Below are 15,615 nucleotides of genomic sequence, written 5' to 3'. Positions count from 1 at the left end.
AAAAATGGTGCATGTCCATGCTGGGTGAGGGCCGCATAGGACCATGATGTACTGGTCAGAATGGTCCTGCCAGTCCAGTAGCTTTATGATATGGGGACAGCTGGGGCCTTGATTGGCCAAGACTGTTAGGGCCACCTCAAGAGGAACTGGGATGGTCAGGCTAGAAAAAAGATCGTTTTTATGATATATGGAATATTTGTTGCAAATAGATACAGCCTTGATGAGCTTAAGAAACTTCTTTAAAATATTTACTGATCCCAAACTTTTGAACAGCAGTGTATTGTACTGTAAAAATGTTTTCTCAGATAACCTAAAATGTACATCATTTAGTTACATCAAGGGTCAAATCAAATATAAAAAAGCACATTAAAGTTAAAAGTTACACACTTTTGTGTGTGTGCGCTGTACAGGTCTGGTATAAAGAATGTTTTTGCTCAGGTGGCCGAAATCTCCACCCAATAAAGAAAAGTTTTGCTCAGCAAGAAAAATTAGAGGGAACATTGGTTTTATATTGGTGTTATATTTTAGGTTTTGACAGTAAACTGTCCTGATCTTGAAGCTGGACATCCTCCAATTGCTGGTCCCCAGCAGTGGGTGGGACATCAGCAACAATGGGTCTGGTTGTGTGATTCTCTGTCCATCTAGATTCTAGATGCTGCTACTTCAGTCTGTCTCTAGCAGCCATTGACATCAGTAATGACGGGTAAATTATGCTCTACTCTCTCATGTTACCTTTTCATCACTGAAAGGTCCATGAATCCTGTAATATCTGTAATATGTCTGTGTATGTGTCTGTATATGTTCTTTTATTAATTTGTAAGACTTGTTTTGTGTGTTTTATGGAGGGCTCACATGACTTTTGCAGTTTGGTACAAGCTGTGACAATTCGAAATAAAAGATTCACAAAGGTTTTGGAGTTTCTTGATATAGAATCGCCCATTACTTGCTTTAAGCTTAAAGTTGTTTACTCGCCCTTATGTTGTTCCATATAGCCATATTTAGGTAATGGCTGTCAGTTTGTGAACTGAATCTACTGTAAATTGTAAGCTGTTTAATATGCAATTCCTAAATGTAGGCATTTTGGTAAAAAAACTATAATTAAAAATATTATGCCTCTTCCCCACAGCTGCAGCTTTAATATATAAAACTAGCTTTAACAAATTTGATCCCTTTGACATTTAAAAAAAAAAAAAAGGTTCAATGTGTCATCTCATTACACATTTACATACATTTTGTTTTCTTAAAAAATTAAATCAAAAATAAAAATGCTGTATAATAAATGTTTTTTGTTTTTAATTGTTTGCACAGTTGGATCACAGTATCAGTAATTTTTATATTTTAGATAGTATATTAGAATAGTACAGAGACACAGTGTGTCAAACCCTGAACCTGGAGGGTCACAGTTTAACGGCAGCATTAAACACACCTGATCCAGCTAAAAAAAAATTAAATTAAATAATAATAATAATAAAATCAGAATCTGAATGAGCTTTATTGGCCAAGTATGTTTACACATACGAGGAATTTGTTTTAGTGACAGAAGCTCCACAGTGCAACAGAGAGACAGCAACAGGACAGGACACAGATAATAAAGAATAATACAAATATACAAATAGGCAATGTGCAAAACAGCAAAAACACAATATATAATATAAACAATTATGTGTGTACAGGTCTGATATGTACAAATTTGAAATAAGAAAAAAAATTAGATAAAAAAAAGTAAGTGTGGTGAATAAATAAATGTATAATAGAGTTGTGTGTTCCGTGTTTTATTGTCAAGTGTTCATGAGATGTATTGCCTGAGGGAAGAAACTGTTCCTGTGTCTGGTCGTTCTGGTGCTCAGAGCTCTGTAGCGTCGACCAGACGGTAACAGTTCAAAGAGGGAGTGTGCTGGGTGTGAGGGGTCTAGAGTGATTTTACCAGCCCTTTTGCTCACTCTGGATGAGTACAGTTCTTGGAGAGTGGGGAGGGTTGTACCAATGATTCGCTCAGCAGTCCGGACTACCCTCTGTAGTCTTCTGAGGTCAGATTTGGTAGCTGAGCTGAACCAGACAGTTATTGAGGTGCAGAGGATGGATTCAATGATGGCGGAGTAGAACTGTTTCAGCAGCTCCTGTGGCAGGTTGAACTTCCTCAGCTGGCGAAGAAAGTACAACCTCTGCTGGGCCTTTTTTTACAACAGAGTCAATGTGAATATCCCACTTCAGGTCCTGAGAGATGGTGGTGCCCAGGAATCTGAATGACTCCACTGTTGTTACAGCGCTGTTCATGATGGTGAGTGGGGGGAGAGCAGGGGGGTTTCTCCTGAAGTCCACAATCATCTCCACAGTTTTGAGCGTGTTAAGCTCCAGGTTATTAAGACTGCACCAGACAGCCAGCTCCTTAACCTCCTGTCTGTAAGCAGACTCGTCACCGTCCTGAATAAGGCCGATCAGTGTGGTGTCGTCTGCGAACTTCAGGAGCTTGACAGAGGGGTCTTTAGATGTGCAGTCGTTGTTGTAGAGGGAGAAGAGCAGGGGGGAGAGTACGCAGCCCTGAGGAGCTCCAGTGCTGATGGTACGAGTGCTGGATGTGAATTTACCAAGCTTTACTAACTACTGTCTGTCTGTCAGGAAGCTGTTGATCCACTGACAGACAGAGGTGGGGACGGAGAGCTGAGACAGTGTATTCTGAAGGGTGTCCGTGATAATGGTGTTAAAAGTGGAGCTGAAGTCCACAAACAGGACCCTCACATAAGTCCCTGGTCTGTCCAGATGCTGCAGGATGAAGTGCAGTCCCATGTTGACTGCATCATCCACAGACCTGTTTGCTCTGTAGGCAAACTGCAGGGGGTCCAGTAAGGGTCCTGTCATGTCCTTCAGATAAGCCAAAACCAGTCTTTCAAATGATTTCATGGCTACAGACGTTAGGGCCACAGGTCTGTAGTCATTAAGTCCAGTAATTTTGGGTTTCTTTGGGACGGGGATGATGGTGGAGCGTTTGAAGCATGAGGGGACTTCACACAGCTCCAGTGATCTGTTGAAGATCTGTGTGAAGATGGGGGCCAGCTGGTCAGCACAGGATTTCAGATAGGCTGGTGACACACCGTCTGGGCCTGGTGCTTTCCTTCTTTTGTTCTTCCTGAAGACCTGGCACACATCTTCTTTGCTGATTTGAATTGTAGGTGTGGGGGAGAGGAGGGTTGCTGGAGGTGTGAATGGTTGTGTGGAGAGGTGTTCAGGGCGGGTGTGGGTTGTTTTTTCAAACCTACTGTAAAAGTCACTCAAATCATCTGCCAGGTGTTGATTCTCCAGAGTGCTGGGGGATGGTGTCTTGTAACTGGTGATATCTTTCATACCTTTCCACACTGAAGCCGGATCACTGGAAGAGAATTTGTTCCTGAGCTTGTCAGAATAATTCCTCTTTGCCACTCTGATCTCCTTTTCCAGTGTGTATTTGGCCTGTTTATACAAGACTTCATCCCCCTTTCTGTAAGCATCTTCTTTGACCTGACGGAGCTGTCTGAGTTTTGCAGTGAACCATGGTTTGTCATTGTTGTAGGTTAGATGAGTCCTGGTAGGAATGCACATATCCTCACAGAAACTGATATAAGATGTTACAGTCTGTGAGCTAGGCATTTTTACAATGTTTTGATTGTAAAACATGAACATTAATTTTTAATGTTTAACTAATCTTAATTGTTAGTGCTGGCTAAATGATGGCTCATAAAAATGCCTAGGGCTGCAAATAATGATTATATTGATAATTGATTAATCTATCAATCATTTTCTCATATACAAAAGGGCATTTTAATTTTATGGGAAAAAAAATATTATTCCACATTTCCAAACATTACGCTATGGAAACTACAGTGAATGTATCTATATGTATGCAGGTATGTACAATATCTAGTCTCATAGGAATGAAGTGGCTATGGATATGTTTTTGTGAAGTGTAAATACTTTGTGGTAAATGGTATTTCCAAATGAAATGTCCACCGTGTGGCGCTACAAGCACTGCAAATTGTTTAAGGCATCAGAAAGTGCTGTTTTCATTATACATTTGATTCTTTTTTAAATCCAGATTTTGATACAATTAGGGGCTTTTGATATAAATACATATGTTTAAAATCTCAATTATATTGGAGAAAATTAAACTGACTTTGGGTCCACTCAGTGGAAACTGCAAATATCTATGCAGTCATGTTCTTTCCTTCTCAGTGTAGCTCAGCAATTTGTTTTACTTGTTTCAGTGTGCCTAGGGTACGGCAAGCAGTTTTGACTTTTATTCATTCTCAGGATATGAATTCTTGATATCAACAATATACATTTTTACTAGTGGAAATATAATTCCTGATATAAAGAATTAGCATTTTAACTAGTAAAAACTGAATTGTTGATATCAAGAATTTATATCCTGAGAAGGAATAAAAGTCAAAACGGCTTGCCATACCTAGGGGCCATCAGGAGACACTGCTGTGGTTTCTCTTCTGCAGTCCACAAATGACTTTTAGAGAGCTGCTTTCTTCCACAAACTGAAATCCAATGACCACTCTTGCTCACTTTAAGAAAAAAACAAGTCCAACACAAATGGGATGAACACTTTTATTCTCTTAGTGCAGTAAACATTTTTTCTTTATATATATATATCTTTTGCATGTTTGTGTATGTGTGTATATAATTATATAGATATATATATATTAACACCGCATCATGAAATGGAAAAAAAAAATAAGCACAAGACAGCTGGACATGCTTTTCAAGTAAACGCTATCGAAATGAAAACCGATAATAAATACACACACTCACACAAGAATTCTCAGTACCAAAACAGTAAGGTTACCGGTAACAAAAAAAAATAAATACAACAAACAAAAGTGGCTGTTATACAATGCAATATCCTTTAAAAATAGTAGCTCCCTCTCAGATTATAATCTGTTATAAATAAATGTCCCTCGCTCATAATCGCAGGTAATGCACCAAGTACCACTGCAGCAGGGTTAGGCTCACACCGAAATGAACAAACGTACCAAATTTTCTTTGATCTCCCACTTTTTGCAAGCATAATAATTTTACGCAAAATGAAAATTGTCATTTACTCCGCTGTTCCAAACCTGTATGACTTTATCATAAGAAATATAAAATTACTTGGAATTAGGAGTATTTTTTTTTACCCCTAAACAAACTTTGAGCTACTTTGCAGAATGCCCAAGCTGCTCTTTTCCACACAGTGAAACTACATGGGTACATCAAAATCAACAAAACAGAACCCCGAAATAAGCCCATATGACTTTTGCATGACTATTGTTAATCATCAAAAACATCTGATGCCAAATCTAACACAACGTACCTTAATTTGCCATATGTGCAAGAAGGATTTGAAAACTACTGTGAAGGTGAAATTTTCAAAAGAGAAACTGAAATCCTCAAAACAAAGCTCATATAACAGAATCTAGAGTCATATGGATCGCATAACACCTTTGTGGAGCTTTATCATTTTTTATGCTTGACAGCCCGGTCCGTGTTGACTTTCACTGTTCAGAAAAGAGCTGCTAGGACACCTTTCACAATAACTGTACAAAACAAACCATGTCTGGAACAACATTAGGGTGAGTAGTTTCATTTTTGGGTCAACCATTCCTTTAATAAAACAAAAGTCTGACATCAAAAGTACAAATAAATTAAAGGTTAGGTAACAAATCTCTCAGAGTGCTTGTATGTGTTCAGTCTTTTTTTGTCCCACACTGTCCAGGATATCTGCGTCTGTTTGTGCTGCTTTCCCATACTGAGAACTGCAGAGCGGCTCACTCTCGACTCTACGTGAGCTTAATTTGACTCTTCAGAAAAATAGACTTTGTGACCTGGTAAACATCTCAACGAATACTAATATTGCACAGTGGAAGGGACAGTGGGATTGGGGAGCTCTCGTACTCTGTATAATCTTTACAGACTGCTCTTTAAAAAGTACCTGATTTCTGAAGCTCTCCGTTTTGTCTAAAGACATTCAAACCTCCGCTCCACTAGGGGGCGATAACAGAAATGGCAAGCTGTGAGCAGGGGCATTTTAGAGTCATATGGGTCATGTACCGAGTCAGGGAGTTCCTCTGAGTCTTAACAGAGCAGCAGTGACTCATCATCACTAGTTTCTGTTTTTGCCGTTGCCTCCAGACAAGCGTCTGGGATCCGCGCCGTATGGACAATTCCACAGTGTTCACAGGGGCCGTCCCTACCCACCAGCCGGCCTCTGAGAGAGACCACAGCGGGGGTCAGGTGGGGCCCGAAGGCCTGCTCCAGGCCTTGTTCCAGCAAGGGCCTGGAGCTCTCATCACTGTCCAGGGAGCCGGCATCCGAGACGGGAATGAGGAGCTCCACGTCGTCCTCATCCTCGCCTCTAATGCTGACCCCAGTACAACCCGCACTTCCTTGCTCCAGTTGTCGAAGAGGGCTGTGATTCTGCCCAATGCCACTTGACCCTCCATCTCCAGAGCGCCCTAGAGAGAAACGAATCCAGCGCAGGCTGCGGGTGACCCGGCTTAGAGCACTGCTGAAGGGGCTTCTTGCAGAAGTAGTTGTAGCAGTAGTAGTACATGAAGATCCAGTTATTCCAGAACTTTCTGAGATGCTCTCAGAGATGCTGCTCTCCCGGCTGACGAGTGGAGCTGAGCTGGCAGACACAGAGACGATGGCCTCCACGGCTGTTGTAGGGGGAGTTTTCTGCGGCAGTGGAGCCATCAGGCCTCCGACAGCTCCTGGAACATCCCTGCGGGGATGCTGCTCACTCTCAGTGTCCGTATCGTCAGAGTCCAAGGGCAAGAGTCCGCGGTGAGAGCCAAGCCTTTCCGGCTCACGAGCTGAGGCGCTGCCATCAGGACCCTCCTCTGTGTCCGCAGACACCAGTGCGAGAGAACCAGAGCGCCGTGAACGTGTGAAGTTGAACAGGCGTCTCCAGATGTTGCCGTGGCGCCCTGTGGTGGGCAGTCGGATTGAGGTGAATCCCAGCTGAGAGCGAACTGCCAGTCGTAGGTTTTCTAAAACAGATGCCTGAAAGCAAGAACAATAGGGAGTATTACCCAAGGTCATCCAAAACATGAAGGTCAGCAATCATGCTTCATATTCTCTGGGAATTTTACAAGGTCAGTCAGACAGCACCTTGATGCAAGTTTACCAAACCTACTATAGAGAAGTCTTGGCTCATACATTTTCATGTAGCCAATACGCCAACTAAAATTTAGACAATGGTGAGCTGATGATATTTTGAGAAAAACTACTCGCTATGCAAGATTTCTCTTTAAAACCAACACAAACCCCTGAAACTTCAAATCAAAACAGCAAAACTTAGCTTCTTGGATAGGTCTAAATATTTTACTAACTGCCCAAAGATGGAAGGGTAAAAGACAGTTTTTTTGCCACAAAAAAACAAAGACCGTTTGCACAACGGATGATTGGGCCTTAACTACATAACCTTCTTACCTGATTTCCAGAGCAGACAGGAAAATCTTCCACTGGGGGAATCAGTCCTTGAGCAATCAGCTGCCCATACGATGGAGGAGCTTCTCTTCTCAGTAACTCGGCTTCCACTCTAGAGAGCTGAGTCTCAAATGACCTGGAAGAACAACCAACCCATTAATCGGTAGTTGATGAGAGTACAGTCACAAATGCATAAACATAAAACTGATGTATTAAACCTACAGTTAATGCAATTAACGTACACACCCCACCCTATCTATGTTATCTTACCTATACAGTTTATTGGTGACATACATGATGCAATGCATCAACTCACCACATGATGTCGCCTAAAGAATGCAGTCATATGCACCTAAAATTCAAGAGATTGGGGGGGAAACATGCCCCTATATAAGATTTTGCCTCATATTTATAACAGGTAAAGCAACCAAACACGTTCTGTGATATCTGAGGCTGAGACTACAGTTTTCCCAATACAAATATTACCCATTAAAGCAACAGAACTGTTGTGCGTCTCCAAGCAACACACAATTTCTGAATGAATCTGTGTTTTGAATGAATCAGGTGAACCAATGATTCAATGGCCCATCCATAAAGAGAGCCATTTACTTAATTGCTAAACGAATAAGCTGTTTGATTGACTCAATGACTTACTCAAGATATTTACTGCCACCTACTGGCAGTTTTAGTTCCTTATTTAAATGATAATTTCATTAAAAAACAATATCAGAGTTATATATTAATAAAAAATTTTTTTTCCATATTTATAAATCCATATTTATAGAAACTAATTAAAGATACAATTCCCCCAAAAAAGAAAAAACAAAAACCTTTCAAAATCTATTTTTTCGGAATATCTATTTCATGCCTTCCTCATGTAACAATAATGGCTTTAAAATGATCTTTTGTGGGTAATTTCTCAGCCGAATTTGAAGTGCGATTAATACGATTAATTAATGGCCACATCTTATAATTAGATTAAACATTTTAATCGACTGACAGCCCAATAATAAATATTTTTCCTGAACAATCCATTTCGGTTTTAGCTCTAGTCTGGAAAAGTGGCTTCACTTACCTGCGCTCAAACATCCTGAGTGAGTAGAGTTTGCATGTGCAGCCCAAAGCAATGACCAGCAGCAGGCCGCAGATCAGACTCCCAATTACAGCGGCAGTGATGACCCGTGTGGGTACGATTACCGGACAGCTCTCCTCATCGCTTCCATCCCCGCAGTCGTCTTGCGCGTCACACACCCAGCTTTCAAAAACACAGCGGTTGTTCTTGCAGTGGAAGTTTCCAGGTTGGCAGAAAAAGCAGTTCTTCTCATCAGAGCCGTTCGGGCAGCGGTTTTGGTAGTTGCACCGGTCAGAGCGTGGGTAGCAGGCACCGTTTCGTGAGCATGGGAACTCGTCTTCCTGGCAGTTGCTGCAGTTGAGTTCGTCCCTGCCATTGGGACAGTGCCAGTAGCCGTCACAGTGCTGTTGCTCATTATAGCAACCCCAGTTCCCTCCGCACGGGATTTCCCACGGCAGACAGAAACCGTCTACTTGATACGTAACGTTAAAGCCTCGAGCCGCATTGATTTTGTCAGCATAAAAGTGTATCCGAAGCTGTCCTGAAGAGGACACCACTGCTACAGGGGCTCGAGAGTCGAACGCAGTCAACACACGCAACAGACGCCTGGGGTTCTCCTCTAATCCATCGTAGACTTTAACATAATCGCCATAGCCTGTGCCGTCCAGCTTGAAGTCCATAAAGCGCAGAATAACCTTACGGTGGTCACCGGTGTCGATCAGCCAGGTGCAGTTACTTCCAGGCGGATAGAAGTCAGGATAGTTGGGAGAGCTGAAAGTACCGTAGAAATTGCGCAGCCATTCGCCACAAGTGGGCACGTCACAGTCAATTTCGTCACCCAAGTCCTGACAGTCAATGCTGCCGTCGCATTTGAGCGACTCCGGCAGACAGGTGTAAACACGGGTGTAGCGTGAGAGACAAGGGAACTGGTTGAAGGCGCAAGGCTGGAAGGAGAAGAACGCGGAGGGATTGGGCTGCACACACAGCTCCTCGTCTGAGTTATCGCCACATTCATCCATGGTGTTGCACTTCCATGACTCTGGGATACACTTTCCATTAGTGCAGTGGAATTGGTCAGGCTTGCAACTGGCTTCTTCCGATTTCCCTACAAATATCACACACACGTTACCCATTTAAAGAGACATAAGCTTTAGCAGTAATGTTTGATGAAGGAGTTATTGGAAGGATTTCAGAGGTTTCTGCAAGTTTTATAAAAGGATAATAAGACTATATGATCTTTTTAAGACCAAATAAAGAAATTTTAAAAGGAACTATGTGATGTCTAAATGTAAGACTAAGGAGAATGCAATAAGTTGTATAAGCAGCACTTCAATGTTTGAAAATACAACTTTCAATTTTACAAACCAAAACTGCTTAACTAGAATATGAAAATACATTTTACTGTACCTTCTAAACCCCTTCTAAGGTCTTGTTTTATGAGAAATGTATCAAAATGAAGTGAATTTGATTAAAAAAGTAAAATCTGCCAATAGACTCTATAGAATCAATTTCAATAGAATTTTTTTTTGCAGTGCTTGCAACCTTTTAATGCCATAACTTTATAAATTTAAGACTTTCTGCTCCAATATAGGACATTTTAAGGCCCTAATTTGTTGACTTTTTAAAAACCTGCAGAAACCCTGAGAGGGTGATTGTAACATGCAACAGCAAAAAGCAAGTATGAGTTTTATATCTATAGTCAGCACAAAATAGCCAAACTCCCAAGGACCTATTCAATTCTGGTCTCTAAACATGACTTGCTTCCTTTATTCAAATCACATTTTATCATTGGCCAGTTTTTCCAAAACCCTCTAGACTAAATTTTAAGGAATGACAACAGTGATCCTTGCCTTAGAAAGAAACCAATTCAAGAATGACATTAATGCGTTCTTGAAAAGCAGGTCATTTTTCAGTAACCAAATACAATTTGAGAGTGAGAGAATTTACGAGTGTCGCGTTGCAGTGTGAGACATCTACATAACTGCATCCTCTCTGATACAGCTGTATCTAAAGGGATATAAATAGTAGGTCTACCTGTTATGTAAGAGAGTCTGAAGCCTTTTCCAGTCATGCTGTCATCAGAGTGGAACTTGATCCACACGTGATCCTGAGAGGAGATATATGGGGCCGGAATAGACGAGCCACAGGCCCGGTACCCATCCAAGTTCTTGTAGGTTCCAATGGAGATCCAGTCTAGACCACATCTGTGCGAGCTTTGAATTTCAAAGTCCTGAAAACTATAAATACAACCGATTTTAAGAACAGGAACATTGGGTATGGGCACGTGACAGTATGAAAAACAGCATCCCTGTCATCAGAGTTAATTCAAATTAGGAATTAACATGACATGCCTCAAACATCAATAGATCAAGACTTGAATGCATATTGTTATTAAGAAGTCCCAACTAAGAAATTATGCCGGGAAAATCTCCACCAAACTAAATACCTATAAAAAGAAAAGGTATACTTGTGGTACACATGTCTCACTGAAAACTGAACCAATCATCTTTTTAAGACAGTTCCCATTTGCAGAATTAGTGAGATGCCGTGTTTACCACAAAAATCACATCCCATGGAAAAAATACCCATTTGGTCTATTCCTGTGCCAGTAACCATGGACATCATTCTAGGATAAAGATGCAAACAAACACTCTGGTTGAAGCAAACAGACAGTGCAAGAATAGAGCAGATGTGGAACATGAAAATAGAAATAGCTTTCAAAGGGAGTTTGAGGTGGCAGCAGCTTAACCCCCACAGCATTATTCCTTTAAGACAGAACTCAAAATACAATCCGAACCTCTTGATAATTCAAGAGATGCTGCTAAATCTGTTAAAGAAATGATAAACAAACAGATCCCCAAAGTTCTGCATCTGTATCTAAAGAGGCAGATTGTTTTAGCAAAAGCAGTTGCGTGCATTGGTACAGAGAATCAGACTTCACCGCCACTGCAGGAATTTATAATCAGAATAATCACAGTTAAGCCTGTAATTACGGCAAACTGTGAAGAACATCTGTATTCTTGATCAGCTCTTGACTGCGTCAGTGGAATGGCAAATATTGCAGTATTGTGGCGAGGTGTTACCTGATGGTGATGATCTCTCCAGGGTTGGCCCTGATGTTCCAGCTGCAGTTGATGTGAGAAGGGTATTCAAAGGGCCAGCCAGGGCTGGTTATCACTCCACTGGACGCCCTTATCTGCTCCGCTACATCACCACAGGCTGGAGAAGACCACAAAAACAAAGATTAAGACACTGCATGCACATTTCAACACATAATAGGTGATTAAAAGGTATGGTAGGTGATTTCAGAGAGGCTAGCAATAGCAAGCTAGCTTTGAATGCATAAGATCCCACCCTCCCTGCAAATCACTCTCCTTCAAAACACATGAACACACACAGGCTACATTTTAACAGCCCCTTTTCACCACCTACTGGCGTAACAATGTAATCGACAAATCTTTATTTGACATGTCAAATTACTTACAAAAGGTTATTTACTCCATTGTGATCGCTACCATATACATCAGTTTATATCCGAACTAGACATTTTTATCCCAGTACTTCTGTGATTTTGTAACAGAAATCATGATACTGTGAAGCTGTTTCATTCATACATGTCAAAGGTTGAGGAATGAAACAGATGAATCTTTGTAATTTAGGAATAGAATCACGTTGGTGTTTGAATCATGTTCATGATCTTTAACGATCTATTAAAGTAAAGTGCTTTGTCATGTTGGTGGTGACACCTCTCTTGCAACATATTTCGCTTATCACAACGATTATACTTCAGTTTAGATTAGCGAGCAAGGTCCTGGTAGATCGCCAGGTCGGGGCCTCACAGATAAAACAAAATGAAACAACAAAAACAGCAGCGCGCACAGGAATCAATAGGTGGAATCGAAATTTATCCTTTACAAGTATCCGATTTCTGACCTTAAAGGGGTAGTTCACCCAAAAATGACCCATGCGTTTTTTAAGAAAAATATCCGTATTTAAAATGCTATAAATACTTTTCTCTCACTTTTGCTGACGGTCATACGTTCAAGCCGTTCCGGCGGATGACGTAGGGCATATGTCTTGCGCTCGTGCTTGTTAGATATGCTAGTCTCGAGAGTTTGTTTACAGGAGCAAAGGAAGCAAAGTTTCCTTACTTTACCAAAGGAAAACCAGTCTCCTCTTGGCTTATCAATTTTCTTTACAAATCCTCGTTTTGTGCATCTAATTCGTGACTGGCTTTTTGTTTTGCTCTCTCCTCCACGTTCGTCACTAATCACCGGCGTGTGTGCGACGCATCCTACGTCATTCGCCCGGAACGGGACCTTTCATTTTTGGGTGAACTAACCCTTTAAGTATCCAATTCTGGAATTGGAATCGATTTTCGATTCCCAACCTTACTTCCAGCACATTTTAGCAATTATATATCACTTATAAATGATTAAATACAAAATTAATAATAGTTATTATAATACGTGGTTTGGAATTGGTAAAATATGCTTGGGAAAAACAATAAGACCAGAATATTAACTTGCATAATAATTAAGCATGCACTGTTTTTGTTCCCTTTTTCTTAATCTCTAGACCAGGGGTTTTCAAACTTTTTTGTCAGCCAAACCCCTTTGACAAATTATTTACTTATGGTACCCCCTGATATTTTAAGTAAATATTTCAATAATTTAATGGCACATTTGCATGTTTAACTTTAAAAACCTTTATTTTTATCAGTTTTAAATTTCAGTAATATTTATATAGCTATTGTTATTATTACACTCAGAAAATTATAAAAATTCATATTTTAATTTACGGGGTTTTTTCACAATATTTTTTTTAAATACAGGGTTTTACAAAAATAATTATTTTTATACATTTAAGATTTTACATTTACATGACAATTGTATAAACCTGTAACATTTATTTGCAAAAACGTTTAAATTTTTTTTATTATTTAATTTATTTATTAGTTCGCGAACCCCACTTTGGGAAACTCTGCTCTAGACAATGAAAATATTTTTAAATGCTATATATAGGTCATTATTTTTTTGGAAACAAGCTAGTGAGTGGATATGAAAAATGAACACCAAAATAATAAATATATTAAAAAAAAAAACATTCTGAATGTACACTAATATAGTTCCAGAACTCAAAGCAATGCTAGAAATACAACAGGCCTGCTAATGAAATCGGGTGGATGAAAGAGTAGCAAGTAATCTTTCAGTTAACAGTTAGGCAAGAGGTAACATGTGCAGACTAATCTGGGCTAAATATCATGAGCATTTATATGTTCTACATTCCTTTGATCTGCAGAGGCACATACAGCTCCCTACAAGCTATGTTTGAGGACTTCAGAAACCATTGAGGAGCTCGTTAACAATCATCCACACAGGGTCTATTTTGCTCTGAAGATTAACAAGATCTATAGCTTGGGTCTGTAAATCAAACCTCAAGTCAGGACTCACCATTTGACATGCCTGATACATAAACGTTCTCGCTGTGCTGCGATGAAACTGCATTTCCTGTAAAAAAACAGAAAAACATTTTTCTAATGAATGAAGATGCGTATGATACTACTCTGCTGCAGAAAGCAATGTGTGTAGATGAAAACCTAAAGCGGGCAAAGAACTGATCCATTAAACTTAATCTGGTGTGCAGCAGAGCTTTGAAAACCAAGGGTTGAAGTTTCATCCACAGTAGGAACAATGTGGGGTCATTATCAAATCGATATTAAAATAGGACATTTGTGTGTGACCCAGAATGCTTCCCGCATTGTTGAGAAATTTGGTTCAAACGCCCACAACAATTCAGAAGACAAAATGCTTCACTTCAAAATCAGAATAGAAAAGGAATGCTGAACCTACATTATAATTAAGCCAACACCATAACCAAAGCTGAGTGCCATGTATTTTAATGCATTTAAGAGATCAAGCCATGAACATCAGGCCTGCATAACCCTCGGCTAATATTTTGACTTCTGACTGATCGAAGCCACAGTTCATCCAAACCTTTTCAACTGCAAAACTTGAAAGATAAATGCTAGAAAATCTCAAAATGCTTACTAATCAACAAAGAGATTGGATTAAAAACCTGCCTTAAGACCCATTCACACCAAGAACGATAACTATAGAGATATAACCATATAACTAACTATTAATGATATTAGCATCCACACCAGCAGACGATATCGTCTGTTTATTCTAAGCGCACACTCATCTGCTGCTTTAAATTCTCGAGCTTGTTATAGCAGGATGGATTCTGATTGGCTGTCAATGTTTGTATCGTTCATCAGCTGGAAAAAAAAATCTTTCTGAAAGTGATTCCAACGATATCGTTTCTCTGTGCCTTTATCATTATAGCTGTGGTGTGGACTCTGCTATTCTTTAATATTGAGAACGATTTTTAGAACTATATCTTTATCGTTATAGTTATAGTCCTTGGTGTGAACGGGCTTTTAGTCTTGTATGGCCATTGGCCAAAATGCGCTAACAAATTCAATTTGCATTTTCATATAAATTCCAAATTTTATGAGGAAGGTCTGAAGGGAGTAACTTCACTATAATTAAATTTCGAGAGACACTGACTGGGGCAATTGCTATAGTTAATAAGTGATGTCTGCTTAGTATTTTGGCATGTTCTAGTATGTCACCTTCAGCCAAAATCCAACATCAATACAATCTAATAGCCACATAACATGAGCTAATAAAACTGAGGGTGTCAGCAATTAAATCTCTGACTATGTCCCAATGGCATAGCACTCTTCTATTTTTGCAATATACTATAGGCATGCTATTCACAATATAGGGCCTACTACTTTTCTGTATGCACGACCACAGAAAACCCCAATGTTAGCCCTGAAGGGCATGTACTATTTGGGGTTGCTGATCATCTGTTGGGGTTTCCCTCACTTATGTCGGTTTGCTTACAGCAGCTGACTGCATGATGGGAGCACAGCGAAGGGGAAACGGCCACATGCATCACAAACACAGGCATGCAAACCTGGCCGCTGCCACACAACAAATGTACAACAACTGATGGACACGGCTTGCCTACATCAGTAGGTCAGTTGTGATGTTGCCAGCAACAGATCTGACAACTGGAACAGA

At 40.1% G+C, this 15,615-nt stretch overlaps 1 protein-coding gene across 1 annotated transcript in view; it reads right to left on the bottom strand.

Moving 5' to 3' along the window:
* Positions 1 to 4,573: 4,573 nt before the first annotated feature.
* The window catches only part of LOC306847595 (low-density lipoprotein receptor-related protein 12-like), a 13,198-nt gene continuing 2,156 nt past the window's right edge, over positions 4,574 to 15,615 (bottom strand). Inside the window, exons 2-7 of the mRNA XM_079381636.1 lie at positions 13,975 to 14,031; positions 11,605 to 11,740; positions 10,556 to 10,758; positions 8,525 to 9,626; positions 7,453 to 7,585; positions 4,574 to 7,023 (exon numbers count right to left, since the gene is read on the bottom strand). Coding sequence (XP_079237762.1) covers positions 6,094 to 7,023; positions 7,453 to 7,585; positions 8,525 to 9,626; positions 10,556 to 10,758; positions 11,605 to 11,740; positions 13,975 to 14,031 — 2,561 coding nt within the window. The 3' untranslated portion in view covers positions 4,574 to 6,093. The remainder of the gene's footprint in view (positions 7,024 to 7,452; positions 7,586 to 8,524; positions 9,627 to 10,555; positions 10,759 to 11,604; positions 11,741 to 13,974; positions 14,032 to 15,615) is intronic.

The sequence above is a fragment of the Barbus barbus genome (assembly GCF_936440315.1).
Source record: "Barbus barbus genome assembly, chromosome: 27".
Classification (NCBI taxonomy): domain Eukaryota; kingdom Metazoa; phylum Chordata; class Actinopteri; order Cypriniformes; family Cyprinidae; genus Barbus; species Barbus barbus.
This window is presented reverse-complemented; position numbering and strand designations above follow the sequence as displayed.